Source organism: Pelobates fuscus, chromosome 7, assembly GCF_036172605.1.
Source record: "Pelobates fuscus isolate aPelFus1 chromosome 7, aPelFus1.pri, whole genome shotgun sequence".
NCBI lineage: Eukaryota > Metazoa > Chordata > Amphibia > Anura > Pelobatidae > Pelobates > Pelobates fuscus.
Window position 1 is genome coordinate 200923582 of NC_086323.1, and position 20885 is coordinate 200944466.

General features: G+C 41.2%; 2 protein-coding genes across 2 annotated transcripts in view; one reads left to right on the top strand and one right to left on the bottom strand.

Annotated features, from left to right (window-relative positions):
- The window catches only part of LOC134569295 (uncharacterized), a 732490-nt gene that overhangs the window by 104957 nt on the left and 606648 nt on the right, over positions 1 to 20885 (top strand). The window lies entirely within an intron of this gene.
- LOC134568624 (zinc finger protein 850-like) overlaps positions 4881 to 20885 on the bottom strand; it is a gene marked incomplete at its 5' end in the record, with an annotated part of 47013 nt that continues 31008 nt past the window's right edge. The window contains one exon of the mRNA XM_063427272.1: positions 4881 to 5877. Coding sequence (XP_063283342.1) covers positions 4917 to 5877 — 961 coding nt within the window. The remainder of the gene's footprint in view (positions 5878 to 20885) is intronic.

Sequence of the window (20885 nt, forward strand, 5' to 3'; positions counted from 1 at the left end):
TCTAAAGTCTAACTTTTGTTTTTGTATGGTGTGACTCAGTCACTGTTCTTATATTAAACCACACTGACTGGTGATCGCTGGATCCTAAACTTTCACCTACAGTAATATCTGATACCAAATCTCCATTTGTAAAACACTAAATCTAGTATAGCCTCCTTACGGGTTGGTTCCTCAACAAGTTGTTTTAGAGACAATCCCAGTATGGAGTTTAGTAAATGAGTGCTCCTGGCACAAGCAGCTATTTTGGATTTCCAGTTAATATCAGGAAGATTAAAGTCACCCATGATGATGTAGCGGTACTCACCTTATCCGGGGGCCAGCCGAGGTCCTCAGTTCCCGCAGCGCGTGGCACGCTCGGGGCGCCGATGAAGACGGGCGCTGACCGCGAGATGCGGTCACGTGTCCCGCCTAGCTCCGAGAGTGCGCCGCGCGTCTCGGGCACACTCTTAGAGGGGAAGTGGTAGCCGAAAAGTAAAACGGTCTCCGATTGGCCCCTGCCATCCCATATTCCCCATACTCTCACATTTTGGGGGCGTGGATATGACAGGAGCCAATCAAGAATAAGGTGAGGGTATTTATACTTACCTCTCCCTTAATTCCCTGCCCTATCGTGGTTTCTGTTTCAGTTCCCTTTAGCGCTTGTTGTGTTCAGTTGTGTTTCTTTGTACTTGACCTTGGCTTTGTTTCTGACTCCGTTTATCTCTTGATCCCTATACTGTTATGTTTGCCAGCTTACGGATTACTGTGTACCAGACCTTGGCTAGTTCTAGTTTTTGCTGTCTCTTTGTGCCCTTAACCTCGGTTTGTTCTTGATTCTGTATTTCTCTCCTCTACGTCGAGTCCGGCCATTCTAAGGTCCGGTAGATGTATCTCTGCTCTGTGTTGTCAATTGTTGAGCTGAATCCTGCGAGTTGGGGTAATTACCGTTACAGATGATAACTTCCCCCTTCATTGTCATTTTAGCTATTTCCTCAACTAGTAGATTATCTAACTCTTCTATTTGCCCTAGGGGCCTATAAATAACACCTACACGAGTTACTGTGTGATTACCAAATTCTAACATAACCCAAACGGACTCTATGTTCGTCTCATTAACTTTTATTAGGCTAGATATTATGCTATCCTTCACATACAGGACCACCCCTACCTCTCTCTTGCCTTCTCTGTCTTTTCTATATAAAGAGTACCCTGGTATTGCTATGTCCCAGTCATTTTTCTCATTATACCATGTCTCAGTAACAGTGACTAAATCTACATTCTCAGTTGCCATTATTGCCACAAGTTCATGGATCCTATTCCCTAAACTGCGAGCATTTGTAGACATGACTCGTATCATTTTTTAACACACTTTTTAGTTACTTTCTGTTTTTGTTTTGGGGGGGCAATTGGATTGATGTTTTATCACCCTTTTGTCCCCCCTTCCTAGTTTAAATACTTCTTAGCAAAACCTCTGAACTGCTCGCTGAGAACATTTGTTCCCTTTTGAGAAAGATGCAAACCATCTTTTTTTGTACAGTTCATTTCTATTCCAAATAGAGCTACCATGAGAAACAAAGCCAAATCCTTGCTCCCTTCACCATTCACCAAGCCACAAGTTAAAGTCACAAGTTAAAGCCTGTCGTTCTGAATGTTATATACAGGCAGAACTTCAGAGAATGACAGTGTGGAAGCAACCTGCCGTATATCATTGACAAGAACACAAAACCCTTCCTTTACCTCAGAAACCTGTCTTATGTAAAGACACAGACTGTGCAGTAAGCCTTTTGTCCACATCTCTAAGTCTACCAGATCCTACAGTAATCCATGTGCCATTCCTAGTATGTCTCTGTCTGCAGTTCCAGCCTGAGATTGTTTACCAGATAATTTACAAATCTCCGACTTCAAAAATGCAATCTCCTGCTGAAATATAGAGAACTGTCTACAGATTAGACAAAAACCAAACCTCCAAAAAGTGGAACGATAAACAAATGCACAACAACTATTACACTGAACTGTCTGCCATTTTAATGAGATGAGGAGTTTAAATCAAACAAATCTTACCTTATTACCTTTTTTCTTTAAACTTCTGTGTACCTCAGACTACCTCCAATTTATCTCCAGAATATCTCCAAATACACTTTGAAACAGCTGCCAAGCTCTATTAGCCAAGCTAATATCTACAACACTTATATACACTCCTAAAGGTACCACCCACTAGGAATGTTTAACACCTGGGTAGGCCTCTGCTAATGTGCAAACAATATTTAATTATTTAGCAATCAATAGCAAGTATTTAACTAAACAAATCGTTTATGTACATACATAGAACTTAAAATCTTGGTGGGATAACAGACCCCTCAAGAGTCTACAGCATCATAATTGTTATCTATAGGCTGTATATCTTAGACCCATACTGCCTCTCTAACAGACCTTCTTTGGGAATCTATGCCCCTAGTCCATGCTACTCAGGGATTATGTCCATTGCGCTATTCCCCTTTATAAACTATGGCAATTAGATGCAGGCATACATAGGGTTAACTTTCTGCCACACATGACGTCACACTGGAGTGTAAGAGAAGGGGCGGGGCTTATTTCGAGCCCGTTTTTTTGGGCGCGATTTTCCACTCACACGCCCCTCTACTCATTGGTGTACCCACGGTATAAAGATACCCAGGCGTCACTTGATCATCTGTATAGCCTCGGAAGAAGGCGCGGTGTTAAGCGCCGAAACATGTGTCAGGCATAAAGATAGTCAGGAGATTTAGTTGACCGTTTGTTATCTTACAGCCAGCAAGCTAGCTAGTATTGGATTCGTTTTCGTACCTTCTATTAGGGACTCTGCTAGTTTGGATTCCGTTTTGGGGGTGCAGTCTGGGTGTAGAGTGGGGCGGCAAGGGGTATCTGTAGCGTTTTTAGCTAACCAGGTATTCTCTCAGTTTCCACCATAGCATATCAACACCAGTTATATCTGCAATCGATCTCCTCCTATACTTTCCACAAGCCGAACCTATAAGCATCAGCTATCTACAAGCTTTAGCTTGCTTGCTGTATACTCTATAGATATACACTGTAGCTATTTTCAGCAGCACTTCCATTATTTGTCTGCTATACAACAGAGATACTTTGTAATTTTATTTAATCTTACAAGGTTATCCTTAGAAGTTTAGGGGCACTGTGATATTATTGAGGTTATACTCCCTCTTTTGTCTCCTCTTCTCCTAAGATATCTAGCAGTGTATACAAACGATTTCAGCACATAAAGGGATTTATCTCATCTCTATAGGAAGTCATATGTATACCTAGTAACAAGTATTTTCTTAGAGTTATACCCCACTTTATGAGCGTATACTATTTTTCTCCTGACTCTACTATTATCATTTTATTTTAGTCTTTTTCTTTATTTTGGGAACTTTATTTTACTATGGAGCTATTAAAAGCTAAGTTTTAATTTCATACATACCCACAAGGGGGCGTCCCATTTCGTTCAGACCCTTAGGGTCTGTTTCTACTCTTTTTGTTTCACTAAAGTGAGGGTTATCCCCTATCCTTGGTCACCCTCGACACACATTAAGCTTATTCCCCTCGGGGTATTTAGCTTTTCTCTCTACTTCTCATTTAGGCACTCTAGAGTATCACTCGTTATCTCTGGAAAGAGGTTTTTTTCTGTTTTTGTTAACGTTGCAGGGAACAGTTTTACTTTTTCTACATTTATCTTCTTGTAATCAAGCAGCAACATCTTTTTAGATATTCAGCCAGTAATAATTTAGACTTAAATATTGCATATGCTTTCTCCACCATTAAATGTAGGAAATTAGCTAATCCTGAGATGTTTGTCACTTCAGAGTTCCAATAATTGAATCCGTTTGCCTTGCAGCCTTAAGATTTATATTTATTCAAACGTACACGACATCTGAAAAAAAAAAAAAAACAGTCTTTGCACATATCTGTACCAACACAGGCAATATGTATGCACTTCAAGTTAATATTCATTTTTGATGTTACGTATTGGTGGTGAATATCTATCTGCAAAAATATTTTATATGTCTAAGAAATCACTTAATTAGGAGGTGTACACATAAGGATAATGTTATGTATTCTTTCAAAAATGTGTAAAAAGGGTTGTAGCTTAATAACCATTCAATCCAATCTATGATTAAAGCCATACATTATAAAAATGGTTAACTTGTTTTCTTTGTTTTTTACTGTATGTAGTAGGGCTGATGTGTACTATGGTCGGTGCTGCCACCCAAGAGTAATGGGAGTTTGAGCGCAGGACTTGCGTATTTGTAAAAAATGGTTATACTTGAGGGTAAAATATAAATTACACATATAATTTACACATATATACGTTAAAATTAATACATTCAGAAAGAGGCCCTTCTTAATACACATGGGAGTCTGGCCGGGTCAAAGGTTATAATAACAGCGGGCCTTTATCAATCTATGTGAACAAAAGATCTCTGGCCTCCTATCCCAGTTCATATTTTTATTGGTATGAATAATTTGTAAATACATTTCATGTGTGTGCTGTAGTTTTTTAGTAAAAGCTGGAGCTCAGAAATAGTGATCCATCAAGAATCATGTGTCTTGTCTGTTTGCTGAGGTCTTGGTTGGAATCATGCAAATTTAGGTCAGGCAGAACAACCTTATTCATTGAAGTGTATTACCAGTGGAATATGCTATTTAATATACCCTGTAACAGCCAGAACATACAACCACAATGTATTCTGAGTTGTATACTGGGTTGCCGGTGAGTTTGCAACCAAGTGAAGCAGAGTTAGCAATGCAGGATAGGCACATACCGACGATAGCATGGGGGTGCCACAATACCAATGCATTATATGTACATTGACTGCTACTTTCAAAGTTACTATTTATTGTATGAGCATGATAAAAAAATGCAAGATATTTTATTCTTATGTTAATCCATAGATGCATTATAAAATCACCTCACCTGTGTGAGTTGTTTGATGACTGACAAGCTCTGATTTACTGGCAAAACATTTCCCACATTTACTACATAAGAAAGGCTTCTCTCCTGTGTGAGTTCTCTGATGACGGACAAGCTCTGCATTTGTACGAAAACATTTTTTACATACAGAACATGAGAACGGTTTCTCTCCTGTGTGAGTTCTCTGATGACGGACAAGATTTGAATGCTGCCCAAAACAATTTCCACATACGGAACATGAGAATGGTTTCTCTCCTGTGTGAGTTCTCTGATGACGGACAAGATCTGCTTTATTGACAAAACATTTTCCACATTCAGAACACGAGAATGGTTTCTCTCCTGTGTGAGTTCTCTGATGACAGACGAGCTCTGCATTTGTGACAAAACATTTTCCACATTCAGAACATGAGAACGGTTTCTCTCCTGTGTGAGTTCTCTGATGACGGACAAGCTCTGCATTTGTACTAAAACATTTACCACATTCAGAACATGAGAACGGTTTCTCTCCTGTGTGTGTTCTCTGATGACTGACAAGATGTGATTGTCGCCCAAAGCATTTTCCACATTCAGAACATGAGAACGGTTTCTCTCCTGTGTGAGTTCTCTGATGACAGACGAGCTCTGCATTTGTATTAAAACATTTTTTATATTCAGAACATGAGAACGGTTTCTCTCCTGTGTGAGTTCTCTGATGTCTAAGAAGATGTGTATGTTGCCCAAAACCTTTTCCACATTCAGAACATGTGAACGGTTTCTCTCCTGTGTGAGTTCTCTGATGACAGACGAGCTCTGCATTTGTGACAAAAGATTTCTCACATTCAGAAGACGATAAAGGTTTGGGGTTTATGTTTACCATCTCCTTTGAGAACATACAGGAATCTGACAAAATACTTGATTTTTTAGAGTTAGACTTGGTTCTGTTATTAATAGATTTCTTCATAGCCTTGCTTCATGTACTTTTGTTCTGGTCACCTCTCTTGACAAATACACCTGAAAGAAATATACTGGGAGTTAAAGGAAATTGCTATACTTAGAAAAACAGACAATATTTGCATAATATTTAAGAAATATGACCATCAGACCCTATATGGTTGCACTCACCTAAACATGCTTAAATGGCCCCCAGCAGCACCCCATTTAAGCATGTTTAGGTGAGTGCAACCATCCCCCCATGTTTCCTATATATATTTGGGAGTCTAGCCAACTCCTTGGTTCTGCACCCCTCCCTGTTACAGGTGCCTCATCTCAGGTCCCTATTTAGCCTTGTACTGCAGAGAGCCTCAGATGGAATTTTTTCCCAAGTAAGTGGTTAATCTCATAAGAGCAGACATTAGACTGTGAGAGTAGGACCTGCCAAAGATGGGGTACATTGACGTTGTGGCAGGCTTATGCAATGTATGATCATATAATGTAACTAAATCCCCATTTTTTTGCCTAGAGTAGGTGTTTTTTTAAAAAAAAACTTTTACAAACTAATACAATCTGTCAACATTGACGTTGCTGTTTAGTAGATAGGAGAGTGCGCTGGATCTTGTGTATTTATTATATATATATATATATATATATATATATATATATATATATATGGAAAAGAAAGAAATATCCGGTGTAGCGCTCTAATGGCAGTGGATATATAGGGGTAGTGAAGGAAAAACCTTGCTATACCTTAATGGGTCATATATTTATGAGTAGTCCCAATGTTTTCAGGTTTACCTTAAATAAAAAAACACAAATGTACAAAACATAGTGTAACCTGTATACAAAGAATAAATAGAAATAAAGTGCATAAGTAACTAACTCACACTTTACTGAGCTAAACACTAGCTCAGGTATATGCGCCTTAGGGTCTGTAGAGGCGACCCTCACCCTCCTTTTGGTCCAAATTTTCTCCAGGTGCAGTATCCTAGATGATAGGTACAGGAGGGAACATATAGCGTAGTACAGTCTGTGTATATAGGATGTATATTATGGAATAATACCAATATACTCACAAACCCAGAGCCAGTATCTCGGCTCGCTTCATAGGACGTATGTGGTTAAGGACCACGTTCCTTCTTTATAATAGCAGGTAAGAATAAAAGCCGTAAGTGTAAAAAAAAGTATATATGTAATTTATTGTATGTAAAAAGTATAATATAACATCAATATAAAAATAGTATATAAATAAAATAACACTTGTGGCTATAGTCCAAAAGACAATTCTGTCTGCTCACTGTTCATCCAGATATATATATATATATACACACACACACACACATGTTACACCAAATTAAAGCCCTTTCTGTCCTTTAACCAGGCTAGCGGTATTCCCGAGCGTGACTCTGGGTTAATTTTCGCTGCCAGAAGCGGTAACCCCGAGTCACGCTCGGGGGTAGATAACAGAGCTGGCAGCGGAGTCTCCTTACCTTCTCCTTGCGATCCAGCGATGTCCCCGCGCTGTAATTGCCGGTGAGAGCCCCAGCGGATGCCTCCATCTGACTTCCTGGTTCCGTCTCTGTGCGGGTAATTCAAATGTTTCAAGCATAAAAGTGACACACACACATAAAGTTAGGTGATACAGTGAAATCCTGTCAGATTACATTGTTTCACCTCAGATTTGACACAGTATCACCTCAGATTTGAAATTTGATCATCCTACACTGCCCTGCCTGCCCTTTTTGCAGTAATTTCTGCCCATAAAATTAATTTTTTACCATGGCATCAAAGCGTCACTTTAGCATCTCCAAAGCGGGTTTGGATCAGATGAGTGACAGCGGTAGCGACACAGAGCCCCTCGCAGAATTGAGCGACTGCGATAGTGATTCATGGCAAGATTCGTCATCCGACTCTGACAGTGACCAGAGAAGTGGCGACAGCGACGATTCTGCACCCGAGCTCAGTGATGTGCGCACTTGGTGCCTTATTGATTGCGGTATGGATGAGGTACTGCCGCCAAGATTTCCGTTTACTGGATCACCTGGGATGAAGGTAGACGTTGAGCACAATGATCCTTTGGCATACCTAAAATTATTTCTCACAGATGACGTCATTGAAAAGATTGTCACGGAGACAAATCGCTACAACGAGCAGCAATCAGCTAGTCTGCATAGCAAGTTTTCCAGGAACAGAAAATGGGAACCGGTATATTATTTATTAGATTATAATTCATGATTTTATGTTTCGAACTTTATCACATCTGAGAGTACTTTTGGTCAGGTTTAAGAAAGTAATTACTGGCCTACAATACATAACACCAAATTTCCATGTAAAAAAATGGTACCACTTTTGGTACAAAATTCCTGACATAATCATACCGCCAGGGAGGTTAACCCCTTCACGACGGGTGACGGACGAGGTCCGTCATCCAGGGGATACCCTTAACGACGGATGACGGACCTCGTCCGTCACGAGGTAAAATTAACCCCAGATCGCCGCAATCGCGGCGATCGTGGGGTTAATGGTGCTCCGGTCTGCCTCTGTATTAGAGGCAGACTGGGAGCACCGGATCGGGCTGTCCCAGTACATGTGCCCGCTCTGACAGCATGTCTGAGCGGGCACATGTGCTCTGCATACAAATACAAAAAGAGAAGTCCTGCGCTTAAGCAGCAAGGACTACAACACACATCAGCCCCAATATATAGTAAAAACCAAAGAAAAGAAAATGTTACTTGCGCTTTCTCCTTAATCCCTATGTATATTTAGACAAATGGAGGTCATTTAGTTGCTCCAATGGCCATTGGAGGGATGCCCGCCTGCCAACGTCAAGGCAGACCCCCCTAAGCGGGTCCTAACACTGACCCTTCAGCCTGCTTCCTTGAGCTTCTGGCAAAGATATCTCTAATGAGACAGAAAGGGATATTTTTTATATACACCCCTTTACTTATTAACCCTTAATAGGGAACACATGGGATGGGTAGCAGCATTGTAACCAGGCTGTGTGATACAAAGTAAATACAAATACAAAAAGAGAAGTCCTGCGCTTAAAGCGGCACTGTCATGCCGAACTTACCTTTCCTCAATCTCTTCCTCTTCTCCCCCTCTCTCGGGATCTGTTATTCTTTTCTTCCTGTCTTCTTTAGTTTTCTTTAAAATCATAAGACAAAGTAGGGACTCTGTCTTATGGAGGATTCCTCCGCTTGACCAGCTCTGACCAGCGGAGGAGCAAAGTGTGCTTCATTTCCGCTGGTCAGAGCAATTTTCCCATGATCCCTAGCTTTCCTCCCTGTTCCCACAATGCTTCCTGTCAGTATTGCCGAACGTCCTGTCACTTAGACAGAACGCCGGCAAAACTGCCGAATTGCATCCTAACAGAATGAGCACTGTTTCTCCATTGGTGTTAGGATGCAATTCGGTACTTTGATCATATCGGAATTTCATTCTAATGAATGAAACTCCGATCCTATTCATTGCTGTGGCTGCATCTTGCAGCCGCTTAGTAGATAACTCCCTAATTCCCACGGTATCAGGGAGCTATCTACTAAAAGGCTGAAAGACCTAAATTGGTCTTTCAGCCAAATTTACTAACACCAAGTAAAAATGACTTGGTATTAGTAAATAATATGCCCCTACTCGCTATACCGCGAGTAGGGGCATGTCTAGTAAGCAGTGAGCAGCACTGTCATGCCGAACTTACCTTTCCTCAATCTCTGCGCGGAGCCCTCCATGGGTGAAGATGGATTATTTTTTTTTTGCGCTCGGGTTTTTTATTTTATTTTTAGTTCGACGGCTATGATGGTTTTTTATTCGCCCTTTTTTGGGGCTGAAAAATGAAGATTTTAGAAAAAAGAAGACGTCGAATGGTAAGTTTAATTTTACTTTACAGGTTAGCAATTTTATTCCCCCCTCACTATTTTTTAGGGTGAGGGGGGTAGGTAGGGGCATTTTTTATTTGGGTGGGGGGTGGGTGACTAGGGGCTTGGGCACCCCTAGTCACCTTGATGGGGGGGGGGGGGAATTTACTTAGTGCCCCCACCCGCCGCCCAGGGGTGGGGGCGGGGGGAGGACAGTAGGTCCCCCCCATTATCGTTATGGCCCCCACCCGCCGCCCAGGGGTGGGGGCCGGGGGGGGGGGGGAGGACAGTAGATCCCCCCCCTTATTACTATTATGGCCCCCACCCGCCGCCCAGGGGTGGGGGCCGGGGGGGAGGACAGTAGGTCCCCCCCCCTTGTTACTGTTATGGCCCCCACCCGCCGCCCAGGGGGGGGGAGGACAGTAGATCCCCCCCCCTTATTACTATTATGGCCCCCACCCGCCGCCCAGGGGTGGGGGCCGGGGGGAGGACAGTAGGTCCCCCCCCCCCCCTTGTTACTGTTATGGCCCCCACCCGCCGCCCAGGGGTGGGGGCCGGGGGGGGGGAGGACAGTAGGTCCCGTCCCCCCCCCTTATTACTATTATGGCCCCCACCCGCCGCCCAGGGGTGGGGGCCGGGGGGTGGAGGACAGTAGGTCCCCCCCCCCTTATTACTATTATGGCCCCCACCCGCCGCCCAGGGGTGGGGGCCGGGGGGTGGAGGACAGTAGGTCCCCCCCCCCTTATTACTATTATGGCCCCCACCCGCCGCCCAGGGGTGGGGGCCTGAGGGGGGACAGTAGGTCCCCCCTCATTCCCATTATGGCCCCCACCCGCCGCCCAGGGGTGGGGGCCTGAGGGGAGGACAGTAGGTCCCCCCTCATTCCCATTATGGCCCCCACCCGCCGTCCAGGGGTGGGGGCCGGCGGGGGAGGACAGTAGGTCCCCCGTCCCCCCCTTTTTACCCTTTTTTTTTTTTTTTACAGTGAGCAGCCACAGGCTGCTCACTGTTTAGTGGACATGCCCCTACTCGCGATATAGCGAGTAGGGGCATTGGGGAGATTTGAACCTCCCTTGTGCTATTATGGGGGTCATATTGACCCCCCATAGAGTGAGGAGGGGACCTGGGGGGCTTATGAAGTGGTGGGGAGCTCTGCTCCCTGCCGCTTCTATAGTTACATATTACAAGGAGGGAGCTGCACGCCGGTAGCTCCCTCCTTGTAATAAACCGAACAAACAAACGAACACTGATACACAGTGTTAGTTTGTTCGTCTGATTTTTTCTATTCATTCATTCGTCTGTCTGATGAATGAATGAATAGGTGAAATTCCCGTTCGCATGTCCAGATGTTTCACTGGGCATGTGCGGGAATCTCACAGTCTGTGTAGTGTGGGTAGATGACGTGTCCCACAGGGACTTCACCTACCCACACAAAGATGGCGGCGCCCTGAATATAGATCGGGGCAGAAAATAAAGAATAAAAAATAGGTAATGTGGGGGGCATAGGGGCATTTGGGGATGACTAGGGGGTCGATTGGATGTAGTTGAGGCGGTAGGGGGGTTAAAAAAAAAACGGAATTCGGCATGACAGTGCCGCTTTAAGCAGCAAGGACTACAACACACATCAGCCCCAATATATAGTAAAAACCAAAGAAAAGAAAATTTTACTTGCGCTTTCTCCTTAATCCCTATGTATATTTAGACAAATGGAGGTCATTTAGTTGCTCCAATGGCCATGTGCTCTGCATACTCACCTCCGCCTCCCTGCACTTCCGGGTTCAGTGTGAAGTGCAGGGAGACGGATCTTCAGTGATCCTGCCCCCTGGTGTGTAAAAAAAAAAAGTTAAATTAAAATCCCACCCCCCTTTACCCATATTAATAAAAAATTAACCCCTTCCCTGCCAATTGATCACTGACTACAGTGATCAATGGGCAGGGATTACATTTTAATATGATCTGATTTTTTTTTTAACCCCTGAGGGTTAATTCTTTTTTTTTTTTTTAACCCTCAGGGGTTAAATTTATTTTATTAATTAATTTAAATATTTTAAAATTATAAATTTAGCTAGCTGGGGAGGGTGGAAGTTAGTGGGGAATTGGGGGATTTAGTGTTAGGCTAACTAGGGGTTAACGTTAAAACAAGTTTTAAAATAAGCTTTAAAAAGTTAAAAAATTAAGTTAAAAAAAAGTTTTAATAACGTTTAAGTAAAAAAAAAAAAAAAAAAAATAAACCCTTTACCCAGTCCAAATAAAAATTACCCCCTTCCCTGCCAGTCTATCACTGCCTACAGTGATCAAAATACAGATCACAGTATTATACTGTGATCTAATTTTTTTTTTAACCCCTGACGATTAACTTTTATTTATTTTTTAACCCTCAGGGGTTAAATTAATTTAATTAACTAATTTAAATATTGTATAATTAAATATTTTGCTAGCTGGGGTGGGTGGGAGTTATGGGAAAATGGGGAATTTACTGTTAGTGCTGCTTACTGCTAGTTAGGGGTTAACGGTAAAAGAAAAAGCTTAGAAAAATGTTAAATGTGTAAAAAAAAGTTTTACGAAAGTTTAGGAAACTTTAAAAAAATGAATAAGCAAAACAAAAGTTTAAAACATAGTTTTAAAAAGTAAAAAAAGTTTTAAAAAGTTAAAAAATTAATTTAATAACGCTCATTACCACTACACCTGGTACAAGCTAGCGGAAAAATGATCCCACACTAAGGTTCAACATATGCCTTTTGAAATACCCTGGGATGTCTTCTTTAAGAAATGGTATGGCTTTATGGGGTATTTGGATTATATAGCCTGGTAAAATACTCTAAAATGGGACATGGGCACAGCGTAAAAATTTAAAGTTTTAAAAAAAATGGAATGGCTGTGTCCCAAATGTGCCCCTCCGATGTCCACATATACCTGGCAAAGGTACATACGGGGGTATTTTTGTACTCAGCCGACATAGCTGAGCAACATATAAAGTATTATAGAGTGGTGGTACACATAAGGTTTGCAAAATATACTGTGCAAACTCACTTTGTGTGTCAAAAAGGCAGAAAAAACGCTTATTACCACTACACCTGGTACAAGCTAGCGGAAAAATTATCCCACGCTAAGGTTCAAAATATGCCTTTTGAAATACCCTGGGGTGTCTACTTTAAGAAATGGTAGGCCTTTGTGGGGTAGTTTGAATTTAAAACTTACGAAGATGCTTGGAAATTGCACATAGGCCCAGCGTCAAAATTCAAAGTTCTGTAAAAACTGATATGGCTTGGTCTCCAATATGCCACTGTAGCTTCACGAAATAGTGCCATAGACATACAATGGGGGTGTCCTTTTACTCAGAAGACTTAGCTGAGCATAATTTGGGGGGTTTGAACTTAGTGGCACATATGAAATATACAAAATACCCAGCAAAAATGCAATCCGTATGTAAAAAATGCACAAAATTATTTTTTACCACATACTTTGGCATGTAATGGTAAAAAAATGGGGGCATGTTAAGGCACAATATGCACCTTATGAGATACCCTGGGGTGTCTACTTTTATAAATGGTAGGCCTTTGTGGGGGTTTTTGAACAGTCAAACTGTTATAATACCCCAAATGGAAGCATAGGCTCATTAAATCCGTCTCTCAAAATTCTACTGTGAATACTGAAAAGGACAGGTCTCCTATATGGCACTGTAGCTTCACGAAATAGTGCCAAAGACATACAATGGGGGTACCGTTGTACTCAGCAGAAGTAACTGAACACATAATAAAACTTTGTACAGGAATAGCACACACCAACTTTACAAAATACACATGAGAAGTTCTTTGTTATACGTTTGTGTGCGAAAACCCCCAAAAAACACAATTTTACTCCAATATTTAGCAGAGGTTGGCGGTAAAATGGCTACGTAGAAAGTGTCAAAACAACCTTAGGTAAATAGCCTGTGGTGTCTACTTTATATAAATATATACTTTTGTGTGGCAATTTTGTTTTATTTTATGGCTATTAGGCTTACAAGACAAACATACCAAATTCTAAAATCGCTCCACATTAAAAGTGTATTTTACTCCTTGTGCTTTGTGACCTGTAACTACTAAAAAAAACTGAAAATCCCAGACACATTATATATTCTGTAATTCAGAACAACTAAATGAATTTATTTTTAATTACTTTCCTTAACCTGCACTAATTATGCACACATTATGATTGCAAAAACTGTAAAAAAAAAAATAATATTTTTCATTTTTTTTGCATTTTTCTGTATTTTTTTTTATAATATGTAAGCATTTATATATATATAAATGTTATATCAAATTAAAGCCCTTTCTGTCCTTTAAAAAACAGTATATAATATGTGTCGGTGCAATAAATGAGAGAGATGCAAATTGCAGTTGAACGCAAACAGCAAGAAAATGCAAAAATTGCTTGCGTCATTAACCCCTTAAGGACAGAGCTTCAGAAGCTTGTCTTTCACTTAATGACAACGGCATTTTTTGCATTTTTTGCTATTTGCGTTCAACTGCAATTTGCATTTTACTAATTTATTGCACCGACACATATTATATACCGTTTTTTAAAGGACAGAAAGGGCTTTAATTTGATGTAACACATGTATATATAAATGCTTATTTATTATAAAAAAAATACAGAAATATGCAAAAAAATGAATTTTTGTGTGTTTTTTTTTACAGTTTTTGCAATAATAATGTGTACATAATTAGTGCAGGTTAAGGAAAGTAATTAAAAATAAATTCATTTAGTTGTTCTGAATTACAGAATATATAATGTGTCTGGGATTTTCAGTTTTTTTTGGTAGTTACAGGTCACAAAGCACAAGGAGTAAAATAAACTTTTTATGTGGAGCGATTTTAGAATTTGGTATGTTTGTCTTGTAAGCCTAATAGCCATAAAAGAAAACAAAATTGCCACACAAAAGTATATATTTATATAAAGTAGACACCACAGGCTATTTACCTAAGGTTGTTTTGACACTTTCTACGTAGCCATTTTACCGCCAACCTCTGCTAAATATTGGAGTAAAATTGTGTTTTTTGGGGGTTTTCGCACACAAACTTATAACAAAGAACTTCTCATGTGTATTTTGTAAATTTGGTGTGTGCTATTCCTGTACAAAGTTTTATTATGTGTTCAGTTACTTCTGCTGAGTACAACGGTACCCCCATTGTATGTCTTTGGCACTATTTCGTGAAGCTACAGTGCCATATAAGAGACCTGTCCTTTTCAGTATTCACAGTAGAATTTTGAGAGACGGATTTAATGAGCCTATGCTTCCATTTGGGGTATTATAGTAGTTTGACTGTTCAAAAAAACCCCACAAAGGCCTACCATTTGTAAAAGTAGACACTCTAGGGTATCTCGTAAGGTGCATATTGTGCCTTAACATGCCCCCATTTTTTTACCATTACATGCCAAAGTATGTGGTAAAAAATAATTTTGTGCATATTTTACATACGGATTGCATTTTTGCTGGGCATTTTGTATATTTCATGTGTGCCACTAAGTTCAAACCCCCCAAATTATGCTCAGCTAAGTCTTCTGAGTAAAAGGACACCCCCATTGTATGTCTATGGCACTATTTCGTGAAGCTACAGTGCCATACAGGAGACCTGTCCTTTTCAGTATTCACAGTAGAATTTTGAGAGACGGATTTAATGAGCCTATGCTTCCATTTGGGGTATTATAACAGTTTTACTGTTCAAAACACCCCACAAAGGCCTACCATTTGTAAAAGAAGACACTCCAGGGTATCTCATAAGGTGCATATTGTGCCTTAACATGCCCCCATTTTTTTACCATTACATGCCAAAGTATGTGGTAAAAAATAATTTTGTGCATTTTTTACATACGGATTGCATTTTTGCTGGGCATTTTGTATATTTCATGTGTGCCACTAAGTTCAAACCCCCCAAATTATGCTCAGCTAAGTCTTCTGAGTAAAAGGACACCCCCATTGTATGTCTATGGCACTATTTTGTGAAGCTACAGTGCCATATAGGAGACCAAGCCATATCAGTTTTGACCGAACTTTGAATTTTGACGCCGGGCCTATGTGCAATTTCCAAGCATCTTTGCAGGTTTTAAATTCAAACTACCCCACAAAGGCCTACCATTTCTTAAAGTAGACACCCCAGGGTATTTCAAAAGGCATATTTTGAACCTTAGCGTGGGATAATTTTTCCGCTAGCTTGTACCAGGTGTAGTGGTAATAAGCGTTTTTTCTGCCTTTTTGACACACAAAGTGAGTTTGCACAGTATATTTTGCAAACCTTATGTGTACTACCACTGTATAATACTTCATATGTTGCTCAGCTATGTCTGCTGAGTACAAAAATACCCCCGTATGTACCTTTGCCAGGTATATGTGGACATCGGAGGGGCACATTTGGGACACAGCCATTCCATTTTTTTTCAAATTTTGAATTTTTACGCTGTGCCAATGTCCCATTTTAGAGTATTTTACCAGGCTATATAATCCAAATACCCCATAAAGCCATACCATTTCTTAAAGAAGACATCCCAGGGTATTTCAAAAGGCATATTTTGTAAATCTTTCTTTTATTATGGCAGATGCGTCATGGGGTACAGAAGAGAAAGAGGAGGCATTGTGGGATAACATGAGTTAACAATATCGAGACGGTGTACAATGCACCTCAAAGAATGATTGCCATGGTTTTTTTTTGTTTTTTTTTGTGAAACAATCATGTAGACAGAGTAATACAGGCTTTGTTGAGAAACAAAAGTAATAAAAGTAGTTTGGTCTAAAATGTGATAATGCTTATGTCTATGCTTTAAATTAAAGACTAGATAAACAAGGCTATGGCATATTATTCGAACTATACGGTGATACCGTCAGCAATAATGTAAAGGCAACCAGGGTAAAACTAATGAGCATCATCTGACGTACAGTTTATGCTTAACTTGGCACGAAAATAACAGAAATAAACAGGCTATGAGATACGCAACCTGGTCAACGGTTATTCTGAGCTAGTTTCAGGCTAAACAGGCTTAGGACGTTGCTACACAATTTGCATGCATTAACGTTGTAATGAAAGAGGCCTAGACCTTCAAGCTGGGCAAGTAGAGAAAGATTACCCAGAGTTGTTTAAACCAAGGTAAGGGAGAAAAGTAAAGCAGCATTAACGGTACTGTGCGGCTGTACAATTACAGCAGTGTTAAGCGTCCCAAGTCCCTTTCAGTGTCTAGACTGGTGGCTGGGGTGCGGATGGTTGAGACATGTCACCCGATGCCACTGGGATGGTTCCGGGTGCTGACCCTTCCGTGGTCTGGCGCGGTACTCTCGGCATCGTGTCTGCCTGAAGTCTTCTGATTCCCCGCTCTCTGCCCGCTCTGTCCTGGTGCTTGGTGTCTGGGGACCATGTGTCCTCGGCCCGAGGCCTTAGTAGGGGTTCTTGCCACAGTTCCATTGACCCCTTTAACAGGGTCGTGGGCCCAAGGGCTTGCCGGTGCTCGGCTGTCTCCTCGGGTGTATGGGTGGCTTGGGAGGGTTACCTCTTGACGAACCCCCAGCTCGGAAGAAGAGCGTGTGGCCCCTTTAGTGGCTGGGTGCGTTTGGCGGTTTGCTTGGAAAGCGCTCAGGAGCTCGCATGAATCGGGTCTTGCATCCGCCCCGTGTTTGCCAGCATGTTTTGGAGAGGCTGTGGTTCCGCTGGGATGCCACCTTGGCTGTTCGTGTGGGGAGTACCCTCATTTGGCGCCGGACGGCCGGGCGGATCCAGGCCGCCAGTGCTCTGATCTCTCGTTTGTAAGGCAGTCCCTTGGGCATGTGTCCTCCCCACATGCGTGTGCCTAGCTGGTTTAGGAACTCTAGTGCGTCTCTGGGCGGCTTAAGGAGTGTGCTCTTTGAGGTTTCTGTTAAATGGCTGGGCCCAGAGCCTCCGGAGTCCAGTCTTAGGTGGGAGGTTGCAGTTTCTGATTTCGCGTATGTCCCGTTGGTGGGGACCGGGATAACCCCCGCCGGTCCATAGGGGGGGGAACGGAGGCACAAACCTTGTCCCGTAGCTTGTTTCAGCGGCGAGAGAGCGGCCGTCTCTCCCCCCGCCGTCATGCTCGTAGGCCGCATCCTCGTGCGAGTCGGGATCGGTGTTAAGATCAGCTTTCCTGGTGTCTACGCGTAGGTCACGGTGGCCCCAGTCGTTTGGGAGTTGCCGTAATGTGATTTACAGCCTCAATCTGTCGGTATTCGGCAGTGAGCACGGTTGAAAACCGGAGCAGCAGCGACATGCGACTGCTCCGTTCCGCAGTCAGGCCCCGCCCCCCCTCAAAAGGCATATTTTGAACCTTAGCGTGGGATCATTTTTCCGCTAGCTTGTACCAGGTGTAGTGGTAATAAGCGTTTTTTCTGCCTTTTTGACACACAAAGTGAGTTTGCACAGTATATTTTGCAAACCTTATGTGTACTACCACTGTATAATACTTCATATGTTGCTCAGCTATGTCTGCTGAGTACAAAAATACCCCCGTATGTACCTTTGCCAGGTATATGTGGACATCGGAGGGGCACATTTGGGACACAGCCATTCCATTTTTTTTCAAACTTTAAATTTTTACGCTGTGCCCATGTCCCATTTTAGAGTATTTTACCAGGCTATATAAACCAAATACCCCATAAAGCCATACCATTTCTTAAAGAAGTCATCCCAGGGTATTTCAAAAGGCATATTTTGAACCTTAGCGTGGGATCATTTTTCCGCTAGCTTGTACCAGGTGTAGTGGTAATGAGCGTTATTAAATGTATTTTTTTACTTTTTAAAACTTTTTTTACTTTTTAAAACTATTTTTTAAACTTTTGTTTTGATTATTCATTTTTTTAAAGTTTCCTAAACTTTCGTAAAACTTTTTTTTACAGATTTAACATTTTTCTAAGCTTTTTTTTTTACGTTAACCCCTAACTAGCAGTAAGCAGCACTAACAGTAAATTCCCCATTTTCCCATAACTCCCACCCACCCCAGCTAGCAAAATATTTAATTATACAATATTTAAATTAGTTAATTAAATAAATTTAACCCCTGAGGGTTAAAAAAATAAATAAAAGTTAATCGTCAGGGGTTAAAAAAAAAATTAGAACAGTATAATACTGTGATCTGTATTTTGATCACTGTAGGCAGTGATCGACTGGCAGGGAAGGGGTTAATTTTTATTTGGACTGGGTAAAGGGTTTATTTTTTTAAATTTTTTACTTAAATGTTATTAAAACTTTTTTTAACTTAATTTTTTAACTTTTTAAAGCGTATTTTTAAACTTTTTTTAACGTTAACCCCTAGTTAGCGTAATACTAAATCCCCCAATTCCCCACTAACTTCCACCCTCCCCAGCTAGCTAAATTTATAATTTTAAAATATTAAAATTAATTAATAAAATAAATTGAACCCCTGAGGGTTAAAAAAAAAAAAATAACCCTCAGGGGTTAAAAAAAAAAATCAGATCTTAGTAAAATGTAATCCCTGCCAATTGATCACTGTAGTTAGTGATCAATTGGCAGGGAAGGGGTTAATTTTTTATTAAAATGGGTAAGGGGGGGTAAAGGGGGGTGGGATTTTAATTGTACTATATTTTCTTTCCACCAGGGGGCAGGATCACTGAAGATACGTCTCCCTGCACTTCACACAGAACCAGGAAGTGCAGGGAGGCGGAGGTGAGTATACACAGCACATGTGCCCGCTCTGGCATGCTGTCAGAGCGGGCACATGTACTCTGACAGCCCGATCCGGTGCTCCCGGTCTGCCTCTAATGCAGAGGCAGACCGGAGCACCATTAACCCTGCGATCGCCGCGATTGCGGCGATCTGGGGTTAATTTTAACGGGTGACGGACGAGGTCCGTCACTCGTCATTAACGCATTCCCCTGAGTGACGGACCTCGTCCGTCACTCGTCGTTAAGGGGTTAAGCGTAAGACAAGCTTCTGAAGCTGTGTCCTTAAGGGTTGAATCGGCCAGGATTTATTGATCACAAGTCACATATTATGATCGATCCCTTTGTTGATATACACATTCCTACTGTAACATACACCCAACATGGCCGAACTCCATACACACACTGGGAAGAGAGAGCAAATCTAGGGGGTGTATCCATCCCAGCATGCCTTGCACACTTACTAAAGGAGCTGGCTAGGGACAAACTATGCATTGTGCAAAGCTCCCTTAGAGGGGACTGCTGGTATACACCACAGTATCCACATAATAATTCCGAGTATCTATACACTGATAATAAACATGTCGCTCTGTATAATAATACTGAGTATCTATACGCTGATAATAAACATGTCACTCTGTATAATAATACTGAGTATCTATATGCTGATAATAACCATGTCGCTCTGTATAATAATACTGAGTATCTATACGCTGATAATAAACATGTCACTCTGTATAATAATACTGAGTATCTATACGCTGATAATAACCATGTCGCTCTGTATAATACTGAGTATTTATACGCTGATAATAAACATGTCGCTCTGTATAATAATACGGAGTATCTATAAACTGATAATAAACATGTCGCTCTGTATAATAATACTGAGTATCTATACACTGATAATAAACATGTCACTCTGTATAATAATACTGAGTATCTATACGCTGATAATAAACATGTCACTCTGTATAATAATACTGAGTATCTATACGCTCTTAATAAACATGTCACTCTGTATAATAATATTGAGTATCTATACGCTGATAATAAACATGTCGCTCTGTATAATACTGAGTATCTATACGCTGATAATAAACATGTCGCTCTGTATAATACTGAGTATCTATACGCTGATAATAAACATGTCGCTCTGTATAATAATACTGAGTATCTATACACTGATAATAAACATGTCGCTGTGTATAATAATACCGAGTACCTGTTATGTTTGATGATAGCTGACTTACAATAACATACCGTCTATTAATCAGCCAGGATTTATTGATCACAAGTCACATATTATGTTCGATCCCTTTGTTGATATACACATTCCTGCTGTAACATACACCCAACATGGCCGAACTCCATACACACACTGGGAAGAGAGCAAATCTAGGGGGTGTATCCATCCCAGCATGCCTTGCACACTTACTACAGGAGCTGGTTAGGGACAAACTGTGCATTGTGCAAAGTTTCCCTAGAGGGGACTGCTGGTATAAAACACAGTATCCACATAATAATG